At 44.6% G+C, this 26,024-nt stretch overlaps 1 protein-coding gene across 3 annotated transcripts in view; it reads left to right on the top strand.

Annotated features, from left to right (window-relative positions):
• The first annotated feature begins 506 nt into the window (after nucleotides 1-506).
• Nucleotides 507-26,024, top strand: part of LOC138449676 (sialic acid-binding Ig-like lectin 13) — a 496,560-nt gene continuing 471,042 nt past the window's right edge. Inside the window, exon 1 of one of the 3 annotated variants that reach the window (XM_069604788.1) lies at nucleotides 507-766. In XM_069604788.1, the coding sequence (XP_069460889.1) occupies nucleotides 712-766 (55 nt within the window). In that variant the 5' untranslated portion in view covers nucleotides 507-711. The remainder of the gene's footprint in view (nucleotides 767-26,024) is intronic. The other 2 variants (XM_069604787.1, XM_069604789.1) reach the window with 2 other exon arrangements.

Below are 26,024 nucleotides of genomic sequence, written 5' to 3'. Positions count from 1 at the left end.
TATCTGGGGGGCAGTGTATGCGGTTTTAGAGCAGTGGCCGCCCTGGACAGCCTCTGGCTGGAAGCAAGTTCATTACATGGCTATTATGCATTGGGCGAGAATCACTGGCCATAGTGAACACCGTCCGCGAACAATTTTCCTGTTCCGATAGAGCATATTTAATTATGAGCCATGCATTATTTGTTATATATTTTACTGTTTTTTTTTTTAATGTATTAGCACTCATTTCTTTGCAAGAACATTTTTTGTTGTGCAAAGAAAGTAGAGAAAAGAATGATTGGGAAAAGTGAGATAAACTAAGGGAAGCGATAGCAAATGAGATCGTGCCCAGAAAAGGCAGCACGTACAAGAGAAATGTCTCTACATACGGAGACATTGGTACCAAACAGACCTAAAGACGTGCTAATTAGGTGGCTGTGCTAGGGGGAGAGAAATTGGTGAGGTGTGAAAGACGGAAAGAAGCGACTTCCTCTCGCCTTCACACAGGGCAGCCGGGGTCTGTTTACGACTGTTGCACAAAGATGCGCCAGAGTTCGCCGACGGGTTCATGAGGAGGTGCGCGCTCATTCACGCAGCATTTTCTCAGGGCAATGGTGACTAGTGGACGGCTGCAGAGCAGCACAGGTGCGCCCGCCGTCTCCAGGGATTCCCGGGGCTTTCCTGAGCATCAGCCGGAGTTTTCGTGCGCTCTCTGAAGAAGGAGCTGCTGACATGGAACCGCCGGGCAATCATCAGAAAAAGCTGTTCCTCCAGTTTCTTTCGCTGGGTGAGTTGTTTATTAAGAAGCCAACCCCGTCTAGCGTTTGCTGCCGACATCAGTGCGCTTCTAAGTGAGTGAGTGGATTCCCATGTGTTAAAGTAAGAGATTGAGGGTACTACTCTGCTGTGCGTGTAGATATTCTGACTCCCCTCTTCCTACAAGGATACACTGAAGGGCCTGCTTCTGGAGTCCGATTTAGAATGTGGCCCATACAGACGGTTACCTCCCCAAACACTTCACGGTATTGGTAGATAGGCGGTCAGGTGGGATTGCAAGGGTTGTTCATGGCAGGTTTGGTTCATGGGGGCAACATGTTTTATTTATTTAATGTATTCATTGGTTATTTATAATGCGCCTATACAGACAAATGGTGTTTCAAAGCGCATTAAGGCAGGGGAGGGGGAGGTACAGGGAGAAAGCAACCAACAATGTTCCTGCTAGGTCTTGAAACATTCGGAACGTGCAAGTGCCGTAACAAGAATGCCGGGGAAGGGAGGGCAGGATGGTAGGTGAAGGCAAGGGGGCAACAGGGAAGAAGACAGACAATAACGCTCCTACTAGCACTTGAAACATTCGGAACGTGCACGACTGTAACAAAAATGCCGGGGAAGGGAAGGGAGGAGGGGAGGTGAAGGTAAGGGGGCAACAGGGAAGAAGACAGACAATAACGCTCCTACTAGCACTTGAAACATTCGGAACGTGCACGACTGTAACAAAAATGCCGGGGAAGGGAAGGGAGGAGGGGAAGTGAAGGTAAGGGGGACAACAGGGAAACATTCAGAACGTGCAAGTGCCATAACAAGAATGCCGGGGAGGGAAAGAGAGAAGGGGAGGTAAAGGTAAGGGGGGCAACAGGGAAGAAGACAGACAATAACGTTCCTACTAGGTAATGAAACAATTCGGAGCGTGTGAATGCAGTAACAGAAAAAGGGGGAGGAGGGGAAGTGTAGGTTGGGGATGAACAGGAAAGAAGACAAACAGTTACCCATTCCTACTATGTCATGAGACAATTCGGAGATATGGGGCTACAGTCCCCCAGAGATTATGCTGTGATGTTGTGGTTGTTCCACAACATTATTGCTAAACTCGGAAAGGGGAGATGTGGTAAAAGGGGCAGTATATCCATTGCTGAGACTTTTTTCCCACAACAAAAAACTAAAAATGAGGCCCAAGGTCTGTACATGTGAAGCATTTAATTGTCATACAGAGGAAGTCTGGTAGAGATGCGACATTAGTGACGTGGATTATGGATATGATAAAATGGGCGAATGATGACAATACAATCCACAGGTCCAACAGAAGCGCTAGAAGGTGCGAAGTACTACACGCTCTTTTCTAGCTGAACTCAGAATCCCTCTTGAAAACATGTAAAATTGTCTGGGAAAGCTGTAATGTTTTTATTATTTAATGTGTTATAGTTAATGCAACAGGTGTAAAAACCTTTCACATATAAAAGAATAGAAGCAAAAGAAAGAAGAAGAAATACTTTTAATCATACTAAAAAGAAGAAAAAGTACATTTAGTCATGCTAAAAAGAATAAAAGTGAAAAGTGCATAAGTGAGCACTTGTCATCATAGCAGTGTTTTCTTAAAAGTTTCCATTTTCACCAGTATGCTTTTCAAAAAATGACATAAGGCTTTGCTGAGTGCCCCACATCAATCGATTCACAAAAAATTAGGTCGGCACAGCACTAACAAGTAGACGGAATATAGCATCACCTAAGGCCGGGCAATCCATCACCAGAAGTTTTAAACTTTCCCTGACACAGCAGTTCCTACAGAACCTACAACTGAGATCCTGCTTGCTTAGTCGTTCCAGCGTTGGTAACTGGTTGATGCGGAAACGCAGGTACGCATCACGTAAGGTTGGGCATGGAAAGAGATGGATATATTTTGAAATGTGTTCCCTTTTTGAGCTGAACTTCACATATTCACCGTAAAGTGCATACATGCCCAACCGATCTATGGTTTCACCCATGTCGTATGTGAACAACTTTCTTTTAACTAAGGTGTTTTGTTTGATAGCTTTTCCATTGAGGAACCAATAATTTGAAAGGTCTTAGACATCTGCATTTTTTAACTTGGTTATGGTGGAACTTGAGTTTTGTGTCTGATTTGTCCCCTAGCTCTGGTTTAAGGAATTAATCGGCAGGTTTAATAGCTTGGCACAATCTGCCAAGTTCCTCCACGTGGCTCTCGCGGCTTAGGAGTTCCGACCAAACTCGTGTCCTATTATTGCATTGGTCACTGAGTTGGCCAACCCAGGTTTTCTTTTCCAGAACATGCCTTGCATGGTGTTAAGGTAGGACCCCTTAGAGAGATGTCTAGACCATACAACAAGGTTGATTCGACCTTTAGTAGGTAATATGACAAAAGAGTTCTCAAAGAGAAACAACACAACTGCGAATAGATCCACTTTAGTTTGATTAACAGTGGGGTGAATTTTCTTTTTAATGATTGCTTCCAACCCTCTTCAGAGCTTTGTTGGAAACCTCATAGCCCAGGTATCTCAGCGATTGATTACACTCTCTCCATGGGATTTTCCCTGACTTTCCAAGTAAAGATTTTGGGCCTCCTTTTTGTTGTGAAAACAATCACCTTGGACTTCTGTCCATTGATTTTAAGGTTGTTTTCCACCGCATAGTTAAAGAAGAGACCAAACTTTGTTTGCAGACCCATAGGAGTAAGATCGAATAACACTATGTCCTCTGCAAAGGCAATCCAGTTAAGCGTCATTGTGCCCAATTTGACAGGAATATGTTCCCGCTTCCCATATTCTGTTCAAATCCACCATATAAAGGTCGAATAGGGTTGGCGCAATGACGCATCCCTGTCGCAGTCCAACAAAGGCAGATATGGGATCTGTCAGAGCACCCTCTTCACTCAGCCTTACCCTCAGTGTGATATTAGTATGGAGCGATGCCAAGAGCTGTACCAGGTGTACCGGAACATTCCAAGCAAGAAGTTTCGCCCACAGCCTATTTCTACTTACTGTGTCGAAGGCGTTCGACATGTCTATTGAGGCTATATAGACGTCCCCACCCTTTTTTACAGCTGCTAGTAGATGAGACATGGTGAATGCGCTTAGTGAAGTCCCCATTCCTGATCGAAAACCGACTTGATATGGGATCAGCAGGTCCAGTGAAGCAATCTTTACCTTTAGTTCCCTCGACAGCAATGCCACAAAGAGCTTGCTTGAGGAATCCAAAAGGGCAATTGGCCTGTCATTTTTTGGATCAGCTTTGTCACCTTGCTTATGAATGGGTATGATGAGAGATTGCCTCCACGTCTCTGTAGCCCTGTTTGTAGTGGATACGTGGTTAAATAAATCCCCCAGGGGTCAGAGCCAGGCGCCCAGATTATTTTTGATTTATACCGGGGGAATATTCTCTGGACCCGGCTCCCTTGAGGACTTTGCTTTACCAATATCCCATATTATGTCCTCTTCATCCAAGATCTAGCTAGTCTTGTCCCCTCTTGGTCCATCTATGATGGGGAATATGTCTTGACCCTTTGGCAGTGAGTATTTATCACGCAGGTAGCTAACCCATACCTGCAACGTTATGGGGCACACCATGGCATCCTCCATCCCTTTGGTTCTGCCACCCAGTAATGACCAGACTTTAGTGCAGTCACAGTCAATAAGGGTTCTAATAAACTCTTGGTTCCCTCTTATATGTAATTCCCGACTAATTAGCTTCAGGGTACCTTTGTATGAAGCCATGATTCACCCATTTGCAGCTTCAAATCCAGCCACCCCATTAATATTCAGTGGCAAAGCCTTAAGCGTCTTCCTCTTTATCAGCCTTGCCTCACCCTTAGGTCGTAGGCATGCTGATACGTTTTTTTCCCCATGCAATTGACCCCTATTTGAGATGTTTCTCAGGCATGAATGCAGTATCTGGTTGTAATTTTCTGCATTAAGTTTTTCCCCTGTGTAGCCCATCTGCTGCATCACTTTTTCCCACCCTTGCATGAAGGTCCTACTTGCTTTGGCGTTCCAGTTCACTGTTAAGTCCCCCCACCCAGTAGGTGGAATGAAGGCGCTACAGTGATCTAGCTGTTGCATGGTCATTAAGAGGCCAATTTCGAGGAGTATCGGGTAGTGGTCACTCCCAAGAGAATACCCTTTAACCAAAGGTTCACAAAAGCTGCATGTCCCAACTGGTGAGGAACTGATCCCAAAAAAACGTATTGCTCACTTCTCTAGCCCACCACTTCACAAAGGGAGTACCCTCTCAACACTTGAACATCCACACATGTTGCGTTTAGGTCCTCCACTAAGACAACAGCATGGTTCCAGTAGACGTTCGCAAAGAGTACATTTTCTTTTAAGCACGGAAAGTATATATTGATGGCCATCAAGTCGGGGACTTCGCTGCAATCTCATAGTTGCTGTAGTCGTGGTTGAAATCTGTGTTTGCGAATCCCCCTTTCGGCCGGCCTTTTGTTCCTTTTGTTGCACTCTTTCAATATTTGTGGCAGCCTTCCAGTTCAAAGGTGTTTAGGGACATGATTTCTTGAAGCAAAATCACGCCCACCAATTTTAAGCACTCAACCGAAGTTCCACTTAGCTTTTGGAAACCACACAAGTTCCATGATGCTACACACAACAAACCTACCCTAAAGACTGGTCTGATTGGATATTGATTTTTAAACATCTCGATTGCAGCCTCCAGCCAACACCAGTCCTCCGTACCAGCTCTTATGGCCATCTTTCATACATGAAGTGGTGGGTCCCGGGAATGTGGTTTTCAGTGGTGGATTCTGAAAGGACTCAACCGACTCTTGGTTTTGTAGTTTCACCAAGTCATAATCGAAAGATTTGAGAGTTTCCTAGTTATTCCACACAATTTGTGCTATCAGATTTGTAGAAAAGTAGCACACTGAGCTCGCCACTCCTTTTTTTGGGAAGGCTACCCTTTGAATGTCATCCGAGTGCTACGCACCCAGTGCAGGAATCGCTTGTTCATTTGTTCCCGTATTCATGTGAAGTTGGCCACATATTTTCAGTATAATTTACCAACCCATAGTTGTTCTGTGAAATTTATTGCAGGTCGTTTGTGGTGTGGTAGCAGGCAGGTTCTGATTCTGGTTTCTGTTAGTGTGTTGGACCTGCACATTCACCTCCGCTGACTGTGTCCGTTGAGTGCTCCCTTATTAGTTGGCGTGAGTTCTGTTGGATGGATCATGACAGACACAGACTAGTCAGTGTTTGTGTTGGAGATCCCAAGAAAGATTGATATTTTTTATGGCTTTTTTCCTGGACGATTTCTTGGTCCCATTACACTTTGGTACTTTGTGTTTATTTCAGGCTGTTAGTTTGTTACTTCATTATCTTCCAATACGTCTGCCTGCTCTGTCAGAGCGATGAAGAACTTTTTTGAGTTGTTGCCTATGTTTCCATTTGGGGCGCGAAGGTTTTGGCTCTTTTTTGTGGGAAGCTGTTGTCTTCCCTTCCTTTTTTGCCTAGTGACTCTTATCCAACCCTCTTGATTGCTCTGAATGGCACTGATGGTGTTTGCGATTGCTTCCTCCACTCCACTCCGAGAAGCCAAGATGATTTTGTTTTCCTTCACACATAGGTCTGCTAAAGGTGAGCAAATATCTCGTGGTTCACTAATTCTTGTGGGTCGTGTTTGATGCTTTGTTGGTCTCGAGTCCGCAACCACTAACGATTTGTCTTGTAGTGGAGGCTCACCCAAGTTAAAAACATCAACCACTTCAATCCTCCTATCATCGCGCACCACAGGCTTAATCAAGTTGTGAGGTTCTGACAATAGCTGTTTCGCCCACTGATCCTGTAGGTTTAGTTCTGGGCATTGTCTTGAACCGCCTTGTTGGTGTTGCCACAAAGCCTTAGTAGTGAGTCTAGTATGAGGTAGAGAGCTGAAATTAAAGCTGGCTCGATTGAATCAATCGGTGGCATGATGTTTAAGTCCTGTCATAATGAGATGTTTTTTGGCGTAAAGTAGTTGTCATTAGGTAGGTGTTTCAGAATTGGACGAGACCTTACAGTGTTCATTTGTTTAAGAACTGAGCTGTGCAGGGTACTCAGACCATGATCCTTGCCAGTTCTTGCCTGCAGTGTCAACGGCCGCCAAAAGTGCCTTTGTATTATTAAATTCAGCCTCTGTGACCGTTACCGGCATATTGTAATGGGCGAATGTGACTTGCATTTTTCCAAGAATAACGTTGACTTCCCCATTATTTTGCGTGATCAGTGGGCTGATTGGTGAGTTGTGAGAGGCTATCCAAGGTTTTACGGGGTGTGTGGTTGTTCCCCAGGACCTCTGAATAGAGGGAGTGTGTGTGTTGTTGGTTAAACCCAGGTTAATCCTGCTCACATGCAGTGTTTAGCTCCTGCCTCGCCAAGGCTCCATCACAAGTTTCTTTGACTGTGGCTACTTCCAGATCCAAAGTCCTGTTTATACTTTTAACAGCATTAGATATAGTACAGGCCTCTTTAGCTACGCCAGCCCCTCCCACTTCCCATGGGCTTTAGGAGCCAGTCGGCCCTTTTCAGTGAGCATTAGCTTGCCAATCCATAATTTAGACATTAGAGCAAGTAGAACGATTGACAGGAATGCCTGGAACAGTCAATAGTGTTTACTTACACGGGCAGTTCTGTATTTGTTTAACCTGTCCTCCGCCACTATCCCGCTACAAGCCAGTTATTAGCCCATTATCAGTTCAATCATACAGTGCTCACCCGCTCTAGGAACTGCCAGGCCTCTTGCCCTCTCCTGCTCCAGACTGTCCAAGACTGCAGCAACTCAGCAGCAAACTCTGCTACGCTCCGCGCCTCCCAGGAGATTTTGCAGTATGCTCCTCGTTCACTCGAATAGCCACGGAAAAAAGGCACAGCGGCCTAAGATTGCAGCAATTTAGCAGTGAACTCCTCTGTGCTCCGTGCCTCCCACAAGGTTTTGTAATATGCTCTTCCTTCTCTTCAACATCCACCGTATATAGGCAGGGGAGTTGCTAGGTCTGGAAAAGACCCGGGGCTACGCTGATGTCGGAACTGTTGGGACTGGAGGCTAGCTAGTCTTTTGGCTGTAGCTCCTGAGATGCTATCCGGGGCTACAACCAAAAGATCAGGGGCTATAGCCCCCTTAACCCCCCCCTAGCAACGCCCCTGTATATAGGCAAGATAAATCTGGACAGTGGGGGTGGTCATGTATTTATAATGGGGCTGGTAAAGATTTGGGCTGTGTTGGTGTGACCACCACATGGCACCTTGTTTCAAAGTACGCGTTTGTGTTGCTCAAATAATCTCTTATTTATCTCAGGATGCTACTGAAATATTCCCCGGCTCTGCTCAAAATAGCACACTCATTGTAACGATGCGCCACAAATAATTTTCAAATACACCTCATCACTCTAAAATAAAGCAGCTTTCAGCTCAACGAAGCAGCCTCTCACTTTAAACATTGGCATGCCAATGTCTGCATTGGCAAGCCAAAATGTCATGCTCCACGATATGTGAAACCACGAATAACCACATGTCATGTATTACATCGCCAACGGGAGGGATAATACTCGCCCCTGTGTCCTCAATCCCTTAATTAGTCAATGAATCCTGTGTCATGACACATACATCAGTAATACATTTGCCCTGTTCATAATAAGTGAGGTCTGGCCAATCTCTCGAATGTTCTTGAAATTGGGGTAGGCACTGATTTAGGGAAGTAGATTCAACACAGGAAGTTGTTGGATTCCACAAGACATTTGAACAGTTCATGTGGCTGTTTATGAAATACTGACTTATATTTGTTCTTTAAGAAACTAATGTACATGATTCCACTAAGTATAATTTTTGAAGAAAGGGGAAAAAATCATGTATAGAGACAAAACAAAACGTTATAGGCACAATCACTGCTAGGCAGAAAGATTTACATCTGTATTATGTAAAGATGGAATTGGCCTGCTTACATCTGACAAAGCAGTGGAAAAAGAAATTCTTCCTAACAGGAGCAATTAACGTTGAACTGTCCCCCCGTCCAATAGTAAAGCCAATTCTTCCCGATAGAGCAGGCTTTAGAGCTCTAACGAATTGGCACTCTCCCCCTCTGAGCCAACGATGGTCTGAGGAATTCTAACCCAGGTTGTCTTTCTGAACCAAACCTCTTTTTTCAATAAAGAGTATTACAGTTTTCTATCGGTCCCTCCTTTGCAGTCCATTTCCTATTCCAGTCCCTCGGGTACAAAGTGCTCTTTTTACAATGAAATTGTGTTTTCAACAAAAACACCAACATTGATCCCCTTACTTCTGATTGTCCTCTCCCCACCCATTCAATGACGCTTTGGATACTGGTTTTCTTGTTGTTTCATTGATGCTCTAATCTTGGCATACTCATTGGCATTATTTTTAAGTTCATTGTATTATATTTGATCCCTTTAAGAAATTCTGATGTGAAAGCTTGCGGGTGAAAATGTTTGTTATAAATAAAATATATGAGTGAGGTTATGATAGTTCATAACCTCACGCTTTTGACCAGCATGATGTGTAACTTGCAGACAGTCGCCTCCTTTCTCATACTCCACTTCCGAGGGGGGGCTTAGACCATACTGTTCAGGTAGCAGTATTTTAAGCCTGTTTTGACCAGGAAACAGGTTGTAAATCCTGAAACTAACCAGTTACTGGATCCGGTCAAACAAAGTTGCTCAAAATGACATACCTTTGCAGCATCTGAAAAGGTCAGCTGCTAGACCACCCAAACCACAAGAGGGAGGGGGCCGGGTCGGATTGGCTTATCGGCCGTTCGGCCAGGGGCTGAAGGCAAATGACCTCGGGGAATGTGTTGGGCTGGTTTTATGAGCCCCCAACTGGGGCCGGTTTTAACGGCTAGTCAATACATGCTGGTTTTTTTATATTTTGAATTTAAGGTGAGTCAACAACATTGCCCTACCGCCACACACGGCACATGGTTGATGGAGACCTGCATTCATGTGCACTGTCACTGTGCACATCACATTCATCAAAGAAAATTAACACTTCCTAAGTGTTCACTTTGTTTTGATGAATGCTGCATGATCCCAAAAGCAAAGCTGCAGACTTGCACAGGCCCAGCCATCTGCCAGTGGCGTGGTACTGCCAGGCCAGCCAGGAGGCAGGCCCAGCTGCACTCTCTTTCTCAGAGTGTCAAAGTGAAGTTACAAATTAATGAACAGCTAATGGGTGGGGGTGGGGGACCAGGGGTGGGGTTGGCCACCTGGCCCAGGATGAGTGAGCTGAGGCTGAGCTGTTTGCTGGAGTCACTCACCACCAGTCACCTCCGCCGGCCACCAAGTTGTTTGTTTCCTTTTGCTAAATTGCTGTCCTGCCTGGGGTCAAGTGGGGGGGAGGGAGGGGCACAGACTCCTCTGACTTGAGGAGGGACCAGGGGGCCTGTGGATGTGTTGCTATGTGCAGCCGGCCCAGGCCATCAAGCAGTAGCCAATCAAGACACGTCCACATCCTGCCGTCATGCGCATTGGGTGTGCTGTCAGCCACCACACCCCAGCACATGCTGGTTCTTCTCAGACATTTCGAGAAAGCCACTCCCAGGAAGGAAGTGTTGAAGACGAGGGACGGAGAGTCGCAGCACTGCAGAGCAGCACTGTGAGCTGCAGCAAGCCAGGCCTAGTCAAGGAGACCACACAACGAGGCCTATATATTCGAGCGGCTTGATTGGCCCAGGCTGCCGAGGCGAGGAGGAGATTGACTGTAGTGTCTACTACTGGACTGGTCCTGGCTGGAGACAGAATTTGTGCACGTGAGCCGGCGTGCAGTCAGATAGTAAAGTAAATAAGTAAGTAAATAAAATAACATACCAGTGCTGCTATTTTTATGTATACATTCTGTGTGTATAATATACACACTGTAAAGGGGGTCCCCCTCCTCCTGAACCCCCTGAGACATGCCGTTAGCATGCCCCTTTGAGGATGGTAATTACCTCAGGCTCAGAGTACTCTGTGTGTGAGCGGATTTTCTTTTCAAATGGTAGACGAGTGTGATTATATTCTAGCACACCATCTGAGATAGTCGTATTTTAATAACATTATACAGTCAGAAGCCACGATTTTTATGGAAAAATAGAAACACTTAAATTGCGTTAACCTTTCAAAAACACTCACAACACTTCAGGCCCATGCTCCTTTTAGAGAAATGAGTTGCTAAATGCCTGCATGCGCTTTTTAGCTCTGCCTCCTTAAGGCTTCTTTAAAAGTTTGGCAGCTTTACAGGTGATATAACACCGCCCAAGCTGATTACCAGTACCACAGGCAGTAAATATTGATTAGCGTCTGATGTTAAGCTCAGTTGGCCTATTCCATTCGACTTCATTGGGATAGCTGTATCCCTGCATGTGGTAGTGATTCCCCAACCATCACCACCACAAACGACACCGCAATTACCACCTGTTTTACTTCCATTTGCAAGCAGGCGATTTTACTAGATTTGCATTGCCAAACCGTAAATCCAGGCAGAGTGGTAAAAACAGACGGTATCTTCACATATCGCCGGTTTTACCACTACAGCCAACTCTTAATGAGGGCCTTAATGTGTGTGTGGGGTGTGTGCTTCATTCGTTCTGTGCGCATGTTTGTGTATTTAGCCATTAAGGTTACACAGGCTTAGAGGAGACTTTGGTAGCTACCCATGTCTAATTGGTATCCGTAAGGGTGGAGAGAGGTACACTAGGGAAATAAGCAGTGGGTGTGCAAGAGGATAGACGGTAATGTGTCCAGCTTTGGTCTCAATTTGTTGTTGTGATAGGTAGCTACGTTCTTATGGCAGCAGTTTTATGCGGAGTGTCATTTGAGTAGTATGCGAAAGCAGATGAGTGCGGAGTGAGGCTGCACCTTTGGCTACTTCCAACGGTGTGGATTGCGATTGGAAAAAAAAACATTGGTTATAATCAAGTTAAAGCCTAGACTTTCTAAATTCGGCATAATTCTGATATATATGGGTGATAACTTAACTTTTTCTGCTTATTTTCAACTATCGATTGGTGGTTACCTTCAAAACTCCACTTAGCCATACAGCCAGCATTCTGCAAACACCTGTTTTACAGGCAGGGGAGGGTGCTCTACAGTCATCTAGAACCCCATACCTTGGTTGCCCTCATGGGCTTGGCTTGGTGAAGCACCCTGGTCAGCTGCGAGACAGTAGCTTGGTCACCCACATGGACTTGACGTAGTGCAGCACCCTGGTTACCTGTGCAACCCTCCTAGGAGCTATAGCAAGGCTATCACCGGAGACTCAGTCTATGTGGAAAGCTGCCCACTCTCATTATCAATCTAATCCTCTGTGTTCATCTAAGTGTGACTATGCTGCCCACTCTCATGTCCGTCCAACTGCAATGTAATGTCCCCATCAATTCATTCGGGTGCCGGAGGAGGAGCCCGACCCCACGATACAATAGGGGTTGTCCTATTGCCCACTCCTAAACAGTCCAAATGTATCACCTAGTCCATCCAGGTGCGGCACATTTCTCGCATTCAAAAAAACAGTCCAAGTGCATTACATGCCCCCCCGTGCTCTACTCAGTGCCATAACATGCCAGCTATCAGTCTGTCCAAATCCAATCTGTTACCCCCAACTAAAGTGCCTAAAAATGATAAAAATGAAGAAAGGGTTCACTAAGTAACTTAGAATATTGAGATCTACTTTGCAAAAATATAGAACATAGTTGGCTATATTATTTTAGTGTAAATTGTAAAACTCTGTATTTAGCTGACCTTAAGTGCTACAAGTATACTACAGAAAATGCCAAGAAGCAATTCTTTTCTGGGAGAATTGATAACACAGTAAGTTAGCCAGAAGAAATATTTAAAATTATATGTGATTTTCCTACACCTTTTGTTGATAGAACCAGCCAGTAATATTGTGGACACGATTTCTAACTTGCATAAAGCAAGATATTATATGACCAGGCATGACTATAATAGAGATACCTGACCAGTTTCTTCCTGTGCAACCCACTTTTTGTAAGACCTCTTTTCAGACATTTAACCCTATTTCTCCTCTAAAAGTAATTTAATCAATGAAGAAGTGCAAACTGTACCCCCAGATGAAAATTCTGCAAAAATAGTAGAATAACCGTCAAAAATAACAGCCCCTGAACTGACATCTATAATTAATGCCCCCCTGGGCTTAGTTCCCAGTAAGTGAAAGCAATGAGTACTCCCTCACTGAAAAAAAGCAAATTGGATCCTTTGGAACCTGCGATTTCAGGTCAATGGCCTCATTACAAGTTCGGCTGTAGCCTTGCCGGTAAAACCGGCAGGCTGCCGCCGATCCTGTGAATTTTACCAGCACACAACAGTGGGCAATGGGCATTCTGGCCCCGCCGGACCCAGTAATTGCCCATTGCCGGGTGCCGGTGTTTATTATTCCCATTTGAGCCCCATAGGGCTCAATGGGAATGGAGAGGCCAGTAGCGCTGGCACCGTTAATAACACTGCCGGCGCTACCGGGTATGTCTGCTCGCGGTTTCGGTTCCACCCAGCAAGTCGGACCTGCCGGGCTGACAGGCACCCACGGACAGTCCTTGTAGTTTGCTGGTCCAGTAACTACGGTACCGGCAAGCTTACCGGTACCATAGTTACCGGACCGGCAAACTTGTAATGAGGCCCAATATCTTTTACCATATTTGGATCAACTGCCAACTACTTCTAACAACTTCAACTGATACAGGTTTTGGTAAAACAGTTTTAAGTTGGATAACTCTAACTCTATCTGATCACTTTAGATGCATTTCTTTACCACCACTTTCATCAGAGTGGAGAATTCTACTGTGGAGTTTACCATAAGACTTTGTTTTATCCCTGCTACTGTTAAACATCTACGTAACCCTACTTGCAGAAACAAATGAGACTTTTCAATTGAACCTTTTCATGTATGCAGATGATACTCTTTTCTTTAAACTAGGAAGAAATGATCATTAAACACCGACTAGACTTCACTTTTGTCTTGAGGTCATTGAAGTTTGGATGTGCAGCATCACTAAATGGGTCTAATGGGTCTAAAATGGAAACCTTCATTCCTTTGTGTACTTTGCCAGACCTTTTGCCCCCCACCCTTCCCCCCCTTTTTAGGCGTTGTTCAACCCCATCTAAAACGGTAAAACAATTTGAGGGTAAAAATGGATTCATCCTTTGATTTTTGCATACACATTTCAGGAATAATATGTACTTGCTTCTACCAGCTACACACCTTTTGCAGAACTTGTCCATTTCTATCAGATTCGGCAAGAGAACTACAAGTAAATAGCCTGACCTTGAGCTGACTTGATTATTTTAATTCAGTATTGTTGCGTCTTCCCAAAAAACAAATCAGGTGCTTGAAATCTGTCCAGAATACAGCAGCCAGATTGATTCTGAGCCACTCTTTCCTTGATCATATCTAGCAGCCATAACAACTCTTAATTGGCTCTCTATTGAGAACAACATCAAATCTAATTCCAGTTTCCCTGTAGCAGCTCCCAGAATATAGAACCCAATACCACCTAACATAAGCAATCAGCCCACCCATATGCATTTCAAGAAATTACTAAAAACGTGGCTCTTTAACAAATACTAGCCCTCCTAGGAAACAATGTATTGAATTACTGTCTGGTCCAAGGCTTCTGGCCTAAAAACACTGTATTGACAACGCCAAATATTTTGCTCATCGCTTAACCTTATTTATTTTGTAACCAGAACGTATTATGAGTAACTGTGTAATGATTATATGTAATGATTATATTGATCATCGCTTAACCTTGTCTATTTTGTAACCAGAAAGTCTTGTAAGTAGTCCTGTAACCTACGCTGTGACACCAGTGGGTTTGGGTCTATAATCAAATGCAATAAATAAACTAAATAAATACATGTGGGGAGGGGAATATGCTCAGGTCATTATTGGCGCATGGCTGTGGTTAGGGTTGACATGTGCTTTTGGAGATATGTATTTCTGTTCATCGTACTGGTTATCGTAGCTAAATTGTTGTGATGGTGGATCTATTAGGTGGTACTTAAGCTAGGAGTTTTAGGTTTTAGATTGACAACTTTTAAATTCAGGTAATTTCTAATGACTGGTGTGTCTGTGGTAAGTTGTGCTGGTGAGTAGGTTAGTGTGGTTGATAAGATCGACAAGAACTTTGCAATGGAAGCTATGGTGGGGCATAGGGGAGTAGCTATACGTCCACACAGTCACAGTCCCCCAAAGGAACAGCTATCCACACCCCAACACAGTAAGCAGCGCATCCTGTGGAGGGAGCACCAGAACTGGTGGCCAGATCAGAATTTTCACAGGTGTGTGAAAAAAATAAAAGAGGGCTTTGTTGTGTTGCCGGTATGTGTTTATTATGTATAAAGGCACACGTGCTGGTCCAGTATGTGGACTGCATGGCTCCAGGTCCTGTGTGGGTGTTGTGTTGTTGCATTTTATGCTTCTGGATGGGTGTGTTTCCCAGTGTGTGTGGCATTTGGGTGATTTCTTCAGGAGATGTAACGTTTCTTCAGGCAGCGTCCCTATTTTCATGAGGATGCTGCCACAAGCAATGCTGAATTCCCAGGACCATCTTTGGTTTAGCTGGCATCCCCATGACGACAGGGCCACTGCTGCTTTCATTGCCGCACCTCCACGGCCTTGGAGGGCTTCTGGGCCGCAACCTTCTTCTGGGCCGCAATCCTTCTCCCGGGCTGCTCTGTTGGCTGGCCTGGGGGTTCGCTTCACCCATGCCACTCAATGGAGCAGCCTGGGACTTCCTCCTCCACTCCTTCTCTTAACTCGGGATAGCCATTGAGGCCAGCCGGGGACCTATCTTCACTGCTTCACCCTCTGTGGTTGAGCAGACATTGCACTCTTCACCTCCAGGGCTGCCACTAGCATTAGAAGCTCGGCCCCCTCGCTTAGTCTCTGGTGGGGCTCCCCACACGCCGTCCAGTGCCATTTGATGAGTTCAAGCCCTGGGGCGGCACTCGAAGCAACAATACCCTACCCCATGTAAGTCTTTTTCGTTTTCTCCTTTCTCTTCCTTCCAACTGTCTTTTTGGTTTAAATCCTCGTTGGATTATTTTCTCATCCGCCCAGCACATTCTTCAACAGGGGAGTTCTGTACTATTGTTCTTTATTTTTTATTTTCTTTTAAACATTCCATACAGCACCATAGTGGGCTGGATGGTGTAATCAAAGACAAACACAGGGAACGCACACACATAAATGAAACTCAAACTACACATTTATTAAAATACGTTATTTACTCTGGGGTCTTTGTGATTATGCCTAGGATCTCTTAGGGGGCAAGCATGTACCCTTGTTAGCCGGCCCGGTTGGGCCATGGGCTACAGAAGATAAACAGGCAACACAGCCAACTTTGCCACCTGCAGACTGAGGATGCAGCCCCAATGAAATTGCAGGTGCAATCAACATGGAAGGCCATGGGGGCCATGTCACAAGGATTCAGACTCCTCTCAGATATCCTTGAACGAGTGGAGCATCAGGGGACAATGGGCACAAGCCAAGTGTGGGATGCATCCTCTGCCACTTACTCAATCACCACCTCAGAGGCTTCTATAGGCGGGAGTTTACACCAGAGATCTGAAAGAGTTTCTGCCCCACTTCATCTCTTAATGGACAATGCAAGTGGATGCGTAGCAGGTCAAAGCAGAAGTCAGTGGTCAGGGAGAGATAGTTAGAAGGAGTTGTGTTAGGGATAGTGTAGAATGAGAAAGTAGGGCATGGACACATGGTTATGGGGAGTTTGTTTCAGGAGCGGGTAGGATGAGCCAGTAAGGAGTGGCACTAGGTTGGGATAGAAAGGTTTAGGGATTGGGTGGAATGAGCCAGTAGGACAGGGGCACTTGGTTAGGAAGACTTGGACCAAGGTGGCTATAGGATGAGACACTTGTCAGGGGGACTTGGTGAAGGGGAGTTGGGCTTTTTTATGCTAGTGGGGCAGGGCTATTGGTTTGGTGCAGTTGGACCAAGAAGCAGGATCACTTGGTTAATGGTGGTTTACATGGGCTTTTGGTAGGATGAGAAAGTTGGCCACTTAGCTGGAATTTACTTGGGGATCTGAGCTTTTTAGTCTGTACATAGATAAATATATTGTTTGAGGACACATATGCTATGATCCGTGGTCATTGCTGTGTTTATATTTTATTAAAGTTATTATATGGGTCTGAATCAGGAAGAGAGCTATGTATTCAATATTCATGTCAATGCTCTTTACTGAATGGCTCCGTCAATTCCATTATGTCCATCGTACAGGACTGGTTACTTTCAGCCCCTCATTATCATCATCCTCCCTGTCAGGCCTTATGTCCTATTGTGCAGGCATTTCAACATGGTGTCTAATTTATATGTTGAGTAGAATTCAGCTGACAAATTATTTTCCACGCCTTCTCAGGACTGCAATGAATGTGTTTTGGTGAAGAGTACACACGTGTGTCTCTCCTGTGTGGCTGAACTTGTATTGGTGTCATGAAATGCTTAGTGTGTGAGCTTCTATCCCAAGCTTCACCCAGTTGCACTTTTCCATGCCTGTAGGAGGCACAGGTATTGTGGTGTGTAGGGCATTGGATTTGAAGTTGTGAAGAGCAGTGGGTGGAGATGGGGAGGAAGGTGGTATAAGCCAATGGCGTGGATGAACAGGGTGTACCAATACCAGGCTACTCAATGTGTTAGAGAATGACTTAACTAGGATCTATTTCTTTCTGCTCATGTATGTCTCCTTGAAGCCTAGGCAGGTTCTGATTTGCAATACCATTTTCCGATTTGCATCCAATCATTGGTATGATCTATACTGCTGCTTAAATATCCTTCTGGCTCCCTTTTGTGGGGTGGTAGTTCAATAGCACATGTGTAAATTGCAGGGCATCAGTTCAATTTCAAAGGTTCAAATATAACTAGATGTGACATTTTTGTCATTAATGGCTTCCTGTGTGGTTTCATGGGAATTGTGGCATTGCGTCTGAGCCGAAAGGTTTCAAACACTTGGCTCTGGACCAAAGAAGTAGTCTGGGACATTATATGCAACATAAGACAGGGTGTTCAAATGTGCCTGTCATGATTACATGCATGACTGACACCATATTTAAGAGTTGGGGGTTGGTTTTGCCCAGTTTCACTGCATTTTGGGTGACACCACCATTGGTACCAACTGCCATTTCTGTCAAGGTGAAACAGTGTTGTTCTTTGCAGGTCTCTGAGTCTCCATGGTGATGGGCTGAGCATGTCAGACTGCATCTTCTTACTCCTCCTCTGTCGGTCCTGCCTCCTCGCCTGCTGTATCACACCTGCCTGTCTCCCTTGCACTGCAAGATGTGCTCCTACACATGTTGGTCGGCATAGTGTAGCCTAGAATGGCGACCACCAGTGTGCTTCCACATCCTGATAACCTTTTATGCTCTGGTGAAGGTGGGGTGGTGGGCTACATCTATGGCTGTGAACGGTGGGTCCAGTGATAGCAGCCTGTCTGTTGGCCTATGAAAGACAATGTCAATGTTGTAGTCTGTCTCAGATGCATTGCTTCTCTGGGCTTCTCTGGGCTCTGGGCACATACAGTGCTGGAAATGGAAACAATGTCCTGCAGAAACTCCCCCCTCCCCCTTCGTGGGGAGTGTGATGAATCCTGTGGAGCCATCCTTAATCCCCAGCCTGAGATCTCCCCCATGTGGCCAGGGGAGAGCAGCGGCTACCCGATCCTGACCGTGGAAGTAGTATTATGAGGGAGGATCACATGGAAGGAGATGGCTGACTGGGAGATGTGGTGACCCCATTGGGAGGGACGCAGTATCCTTTCCTTTTAATTGTGGAAAGACTCTATAATACCTACATTCCTGATGGTATGTTGTCACTTTGCAAAACCCTCCAATTACAAAACTCTTAAAACCTTTCCTAACAAATATCATAGGCTGAATACCATTCACATCTCATATGTACATAACACTCACATCACATCTACTGTCTCTGATGGTTTTGTAAGTCCTATTAATCCTATGGACCCCAACGCTGATAACTCCTCAAGTAATGAGATGAGGAAGAGGCAGAAGGAGTCAACATGGATTGCAGGAAACAGGAGGACTAGTTGTTGCAATGTGGATCAGCTGCGTGGCATATTTAAAGATAGTTTTCTCTTTCAAATGGTAAGCAGAGTAAAGAGAAGCTACGCGGGTGAAGCGGGAAGCAGAACTGCAGATGAAGGCAGACGCTCGGGAACAAGCCATGCTGAAAGAGGCAGGTGCTTTCAAGCTGTGGCTTGTCAGCACATCTTACTGGAGAAGCGGGAGGCCCATGGGAGCATAGCAGGCTCTGAGGAAGAGCCGTAAATGTACCAGTGACAGCAACAAGGCTGTAAAGGACACAAACCTACCGAACAGCAGCAACTCTACCGACATGTCCGTGCAAGGCTGACAGGAGGAAAACCATTCCCGAGCTAAGACTTCAACATCGCATTATGCCACGAGTCAGAAACGCATTGAAATACCAGTGAATTGGCCCAGTAAGGATGGGAAACCCAGGGCGTACGACAGACACATAAACAATTAAGAGTGCATTTTGAATATTGACACATTAAAGTAGAAAGACCGAATTTGCACAGTTCCTCATGCTTGAGATGTTGTTACGGGGAAAGTTGGAGCAACTGTAACCATGAGCAGATGAACGTTAAGGAAGAAGCTGAAAGGCACGATTTGCACAAGTCTCCGTGTATAAGAAGTTCATATGGTGAAAGTTGGAGCAAGCATTGTCATAAGCAAATAAACACTGAAAAAGAAGTTAAAAGACACAAGTTGATAGTCTTCATATGTGGGATGCCCTTATTGGGAAGCTTGGGACAAGTAGTAATTAAAGTCAATGAAGTATAGACAGGGCAGGAGTACAACTGTGCTATACTCTGTGTGTCAAGCGTTTCACTAAACAGAGGGCCGGTGGCCGATCTCTTTCCTCAGCTGTCTCCATTTTATGGAACAGCCTCCCCATCCCTCTTCGTCTTGATCCAGATCTCCTTAAATTCCAGAAGCCGCTCAAGACTTTCCTTTTCACCTCCTCCTTCCCTTCTTCCCTCCTCTGCTTATTCCCGAGCTGCTGAGATTGGTGGCCTGGACCCTTAGGTGTCCTTTGGGACCCTAGCCTCCCACACCCAATCGCCTTCAGCATCTGCCCAACGTTAATGTATTGTGAATGTAAACAATACATGGAATATTTTGTCACTATTTTCTGTTTACTAACCCACCGATATGCAAACTAAAGATGTACTTCAAGTATGCATACACTATGTGCCACGGCACACAAAGAATTCTGTAAATATGTCTTCCTGTCAAAATAAATCTTCTTGTTTTTTGAACTCCACGGTGACCTCTGTTTCAAGATAGTATTCTCCTAGCTCTCCTGCAAGGAGTATTGTGACCCCTGTCACGCCTTAGGCCTGGGTAGCCGCTGACTATACTCCTCTATATCTCTGTACCTCTCAACCCTCTAGAGTCAGGCCCCCAACAAAAAAGAGGGTTCCGCCCATTTTTTCTTCCTTTCCTTCTTCAATACTGTAGGCCTGCACTTACCCATGTATGTATTACAGCTGAAAGTCCCCTAGCACTTCCTACACTGGGAACTTACACCTACTGCTCATTCACGAGCATGGGCACTCCAGCACTTACCACCCCACCCTCTCCTCCTCCTCCTCTCCTCTCCTCTTTCTGAATGCTCACAAGGCCTAGTAGGTTAGTTTTTATCCTCCAGTGTATTCATTGTTTTCTATCCCATGTTCCCTCCCTGTTGCCCTGTGGGTGGTTTGAAACCAAATTTACTTGTTGAATAAGCGCCTAACAAATACACAATAAATAAATTGAATACATAGGGAAACAAAGAGAACATTGTAAGAAGCCCTGATAAATTAGATATTTCAGACCGTGAGAATTTTGGGGAGGAAGATACCTGGCAGGAGAGTACATCAGGTGATAGATAAAGCCCAGAAGAGGATTCCTGGCAAGGGAGCATACCAGGAGTCCACTTAAAGCATATGAAAGAAAGGAAAATTGTCAAGAAATACCTAGGAGAGTATACCAAGGGATCTAAAGAATCTAATGAAGAATTCCAGGCAGGGGAGTATACCAGGAAGCCATTTGTTAAACAGTTGTGTAAAAGATACACTTTGCCATGCTTGAAGCAGTTGTGTAAAAGTGACACTTTGCCAGCCATCTGTGAAACAGCTGTGAACGAGAGACCCTTTGTCATCCTTGAAACAATTGTGGAAAAGGAACCCTTTTGCTAGCCTGGAGAAATTGTTGCATAGAAGAGACGTTCTTGCCCCCCGTAAGGAACTATTGTTTGGGAAAATACATTTTCATCATCTTTCTTTAAATTCTCAAGGTGGAGGCAATAACCCTCTGGATCCAAGGATGTTTCCTTGGAAGAAACTCTTTTTTTTTTTACTTTTCTCTTTTTGCTTTACACGAGAACACTTTTTAGATAAACCTTAATCAGAGACACTTTTCCTTACACGTCTTAGCTGTTCATTTCTAGTGCGAGGGTCAGATATGTTTTGGAAACAAGGACAGTTTATATAATTTTGGTGGCAAGACACAGACTGATCTTTAGTTTTGGTTTCCTAGGTAGGGAAACTATCTTTAGGATAAGGAGAGAGAGGATTGTATCCACCCCTTTTCTTTTAATAAAGATGTTTGATGTTGAAAACACTAACACTTTGTTTCCGCCTCTCATTTCTGACTCCTCACAGGAGGCAGGGTGGGATTGTCAGAGTGATGTGGGCAAGGTTGAATGGCGCAGCTAGCTGTAGAGTAATGTAGAGTAATGAAGAATACCCGGAATATCGATGCTGGCTTGTTTGCATAACATTAAAGTGCCTTTTGATAACATAAGAATGACCACCGTTTTGACAAATATGTCTGCGAAAGCAAGTCAAGCATTCAATCAGAGGTCAAAGTGGGCGGGAACTAAACGTAACAACGTACCCTTACCTCTCGAGGAAATCTGTCCTCGTTCCCTTACTTTCCATGATCCGGAGTACCGTTCCTGATCCGTCAGAAAGGCCACTTTTGTTTCCATTCATTTGTTTTAACTGCTCCCCTCCTGGGGATCAGAATTCTGCCCCTGCTGGTTACAATCCATTGTCACATCTCATTGCGCTAGCCTGGAGGTGTTGGATTGATATCCTTCATTACAGTAGACTGCTTGGCAAATAAAAGTCATTCTAAGACAGTCAAACATCCCAGCTCTGCAGCCATCTACTTTTGAATTTCTGCAGCGTGTGGTGTTTGCAGTTAATGGGAGGGGTGTGTCAGTGGCTATAGTACTGGGCATGTCCATTAAGAGGTGTGAATGGTGGGTGATTGGAAGAGGAGGCTGCATAAAGCTGCATGCTGATGGGGGACAATGACACACTTATGGTCATTTAAAACCATATTCTTTCATTCAGTTTTCTTCAGCCTTGCGAGAATTGCTAAAAAAAAAAAAACAGCCTTGTGGGGTGGGGTGGGGTGGAGTGGAGGAAAGCAAGGACCCAGGTAAGGGGTTTCAATTGGGAGGGGGGTGTACATGAGAGTGAGTATGGAGAAGTTGAGGGGGCAGGACAGAGGGAACATCGTTGCACTGCTTTTGTACACTTCGGCCACTTCATGCAATCCTTCTGAGCATGTAATGCACACTGAGCGCCGTGCACATTTCATCTGTCACAATGCACATCCTAATAGAATGACTGAGAAGTACGAGCCATTGACGATTTCACTGTTCGGGTTTGGACTGTTCTGGTGTGCAAAGAACAACTCTTCAATGCAGCTTGTAAATCTGTAGTTTATCACTGCGTATGCCATGAAACGCGTTGGTAAATCAGCCCATGCGAGTTTCCCAGAGCACAAGTCTGAACAGTGCACTGGACAAATAGTAGCCACTCTAGCAAGGGGCAGAGTTTCCCTCAAAATGCGGTTTGGAGGGTTTGTATCTTGGACATCCATACAAAGCTCTCAGACAAGACCTTTTTTAAGGGGAGCGCAGACCCATTTTTTCCAGTCCAAACACACTCTTGGGCACATCAACATGCCTTTTCACATTTTCATTCAAAACACGTCCTGCACAGATCAAGTTTACCCTCATCTGAGCACGCGGCTGCAAAGTCAAAACATCATTGTTAAATAGTGTACACATTTATAGCAGGGGTCACTTGGCTTTAATGGGCCACGGGGTGCTGATCCACCCAAACCCTCACACAGCATAGAGGAGCCGCGTTAGCCCAGAAGCACTCCCTCAGCTTTTTGTTGTAGCTGAGGGAGCACACCTGGGCTGGCTTGAACTGTCTTTGTCATTTCTGTTCCCCAGCCGCGCATGTCCATGGGCCATGCAAGGCCGAGGGTGTTTTGCTTCCTCAGGCTTGCATGGCCTATTGGGAATGCTGGCTGGGCCATTGAATGTTTGTATATGTGAGGGGGCGCTCCTGCCAGAGGCTCTCTGAGGACATGGCGGAGCTGAATCCGGACCAGAGCAGAGTGCAGGTAAGATTCTATTTTTTTATAATGTATTGTAAGGTGTGTATGAATGTGCATGTGTTTGTGCAGGGTCAGGGAGCAGGACAGGGTGGGATGGCGGAGGGACAAGGGCGAGTGTGCACAAAAATTATTATTTTACTTGGTTTCTTACATAGTTGCCCAGTAAAAAATCATCATCTTTTCTTTCATCAACTGGCAGTTGATAAAAGAAATGATAATGTTTTGTTTTGTAGCTAGACCGGCATTTTGGGGCAACCAGTCATTTTTGCCATGTATTACTGTAGCACGACATTTTTTTCTGGATAGCTATGATAAAGTCTGCATGTTAAGTGTTATTGCTTGGCTATACTGGCTTTTGGGGCAGCCAGTCTAGCTATTTCTTACTGTGGCATGACATTGTGTACACCAGAGCTATTATACAGCACGCATGTTAAGTGTTACAGCTTGCCTATACTGACCTTTGGGGGCAGACAATCTAGCCATTTCTTAAAGTGGCATGACATTTTTACGTTATAGCTATAATAAACCGAGCATGATATGAATTATTACTTTGTTAGACTGGCATTTTGTGGCTGCCAATCTATCCCTTTTTACTGTGGCATTATTTTTGTTTCTTGGCATCTAGGATAAACCAAGCAAGGAATATGTTATTACTTGGCTAGACTGGAATTCCGGGGTCACCAGTCTAGCCGTTTCATAATGTGGCATTACTTTTTATTCTGAGCATCTATGATAAACCAAACATGTTAAGTGTTATTGCTTGGCTATACTGGCCTTTTGGGCAGCCAGTCTAACCATTTCTTACTGTGGCGTGACATTTTGTACTGCATAGCTGTGATACAGCAAGCATGAAATGAATTATTACTTGGTTAGAGTGGCATTTTGGGGCAACCAGTCTATCCTTATCTTACTGTGGCAAGATTTGTTTTTCTCTGCATCTATAATAAACCAAGCATGGTATGTGTTATTACTTGGCCAGACTGGCATTTTGGGACAGCCCGTCTTGCCTTTCCTTACTGTGGCATGACTTTGTGTCTCTGCCTCTATGATAAACTAAGCATGGAATATGTTATTACTTAGCTAGACTGGAATTGTGGGGTCACCAGTCTAGCCCTTTCATACCGTGGCATGACTTTTATTTTGAGCATCTTTGATAAACCAAGCATGGTATGTGTTATTATTGCATGGCTAGACTTGCATGTTGGGGCAGCCAGTCTAGTCCTTTCTTACTGTGCCATGCTCTTCTTACTGGGCATCTATAATAAGCCAAGCATGACATGTGTTATTAATTGGTTAGATTGGCATTGTGGGGCAGCCAGTCTGCCTCTTTCTTACTGTGGCCTTATTTTTTATTCTGGGCATCTATGATAAACCAAGCATGATATGTGTTATGACTCGGCTAAACTGACATTGTGGGGCAGCCAGGCTAGCCCTTTCCTATTGTGACATGACTACTTTTCCTGGGCTTCTACGATAAAATAAACAAAGCATGGTATATGTTAATACTTGGCTAAGCTGGCATTTTGGGGCAATCAGTCTAGCCCTTCCTTACTGTGGCATGGTACATGTCTAGACTGGAGTACATTGTGCAGCCAGTTAGACCATGATTTTCTATTGTGTCATGGCATTTTAAAAGGCAAAGCCAATGCTCTTTTGTGAGGATACTCCTGTATGTTTGTGCAAATTATGTATTTTATCTTTATCTAAGTTTGTGTAAAGTTCGTGTTTTGAATTAAACCACAAAAAATGTATTATTATTATTAGTATCATTACTGTCATTATGTACAAAGCAAATATGAGTATGTTCTTACATGAGAATACTGGCATATAGTGGTGCTGCCAGCATTTAAACGTATGGAACAGCCAGTGTGAAAAGGTTTTTATGTTGGCATATACTGTGGGAGAAGGCATCATGTAAATGCACTGGGAAATGCTCCTCTGCACTGTTGTTGACTTGCAACTATTGCATTTTTGGATTGGAGTTACCCTGCAAAACCAATTGCAAACTTTTTGCTTTTCACGCGGTTTTCCACAGGAAGTGTGCTGTATAATGCATCATTTTAACCCAATATGAAATAAGAAATACCCGGGGGGAAACCCCCCAAAATCCCTCTTGGTTGTTTCGGGCTCCCTCACTATGTACGCACAAACTAGTATATTTGTGGGGACCATTTACGGCCCCTTCAATTAAGAAATTCACCACTGTGTTGGGAAGCTATTTGGTGGGTCAGATGCACTGTGTGTGATTCTACAGGTGGACAAATCAAGGAGAGGAGAGCCAACAGACCAACTCTGATCCCTTAAAATAACCTCTCTTTCTCTGAGAACTTTGGATATTGCTTAGCCAACCTCACACTTCGTCAACAACACCTTATCATATTAGGAGAAAAACTCACACAGCTAGACAATCTCAGTTGACCCTCAGGTTTTCTGGCCTTTGATCCTTACCTGTTTTGATTGTTTTAACATACAAGACCACTAAAGCCTGCTTTAAATGCATCCCATACAGTTCCACAGTCAGTGCTGCTGTGAATAATATCACTTAAGTACTGTATTTCTGTCGTCATGTATAGCGAAACATTGATGCAATATAGTAGTTTCTGGTCAAAAGACCACTGATTAGTAGTTTATATTAGTGATGGCATTTGAATGCCAACAACCTGACCGGGTTTACTTTCACTTTCCAATTCACGCCTTGAGTACTATCGTCAGTTCTACTATATTGACTATGTACTTGTGAGTTATAAGAATATGCCATCCATTGACATTCTAAAAGACTCTGCTCTCCGCAGTCCTG

The sequence above is a fragment of the Ambystoma mexicanum genome, chromosome 1p (assembly GCF_040938575.1).
Source record: "Ambystoma mexicanum isolate Mex_15411 chromosome 1p, UKY_AmexF1_1, whole genome shotgun sequence".
NCBI classification, from domain to species: Eukaryota; Metazoa; Chordata; class Amphibia; order Caudata; family Ambystomatidae; genus Ambystoma; species Ambystoma mexicanum.
The sequence above is the reverse complement of the archived record's forward strand: the minus strand, read 5'-3'. Positions and strand labels throughout refer to the sequence as shown.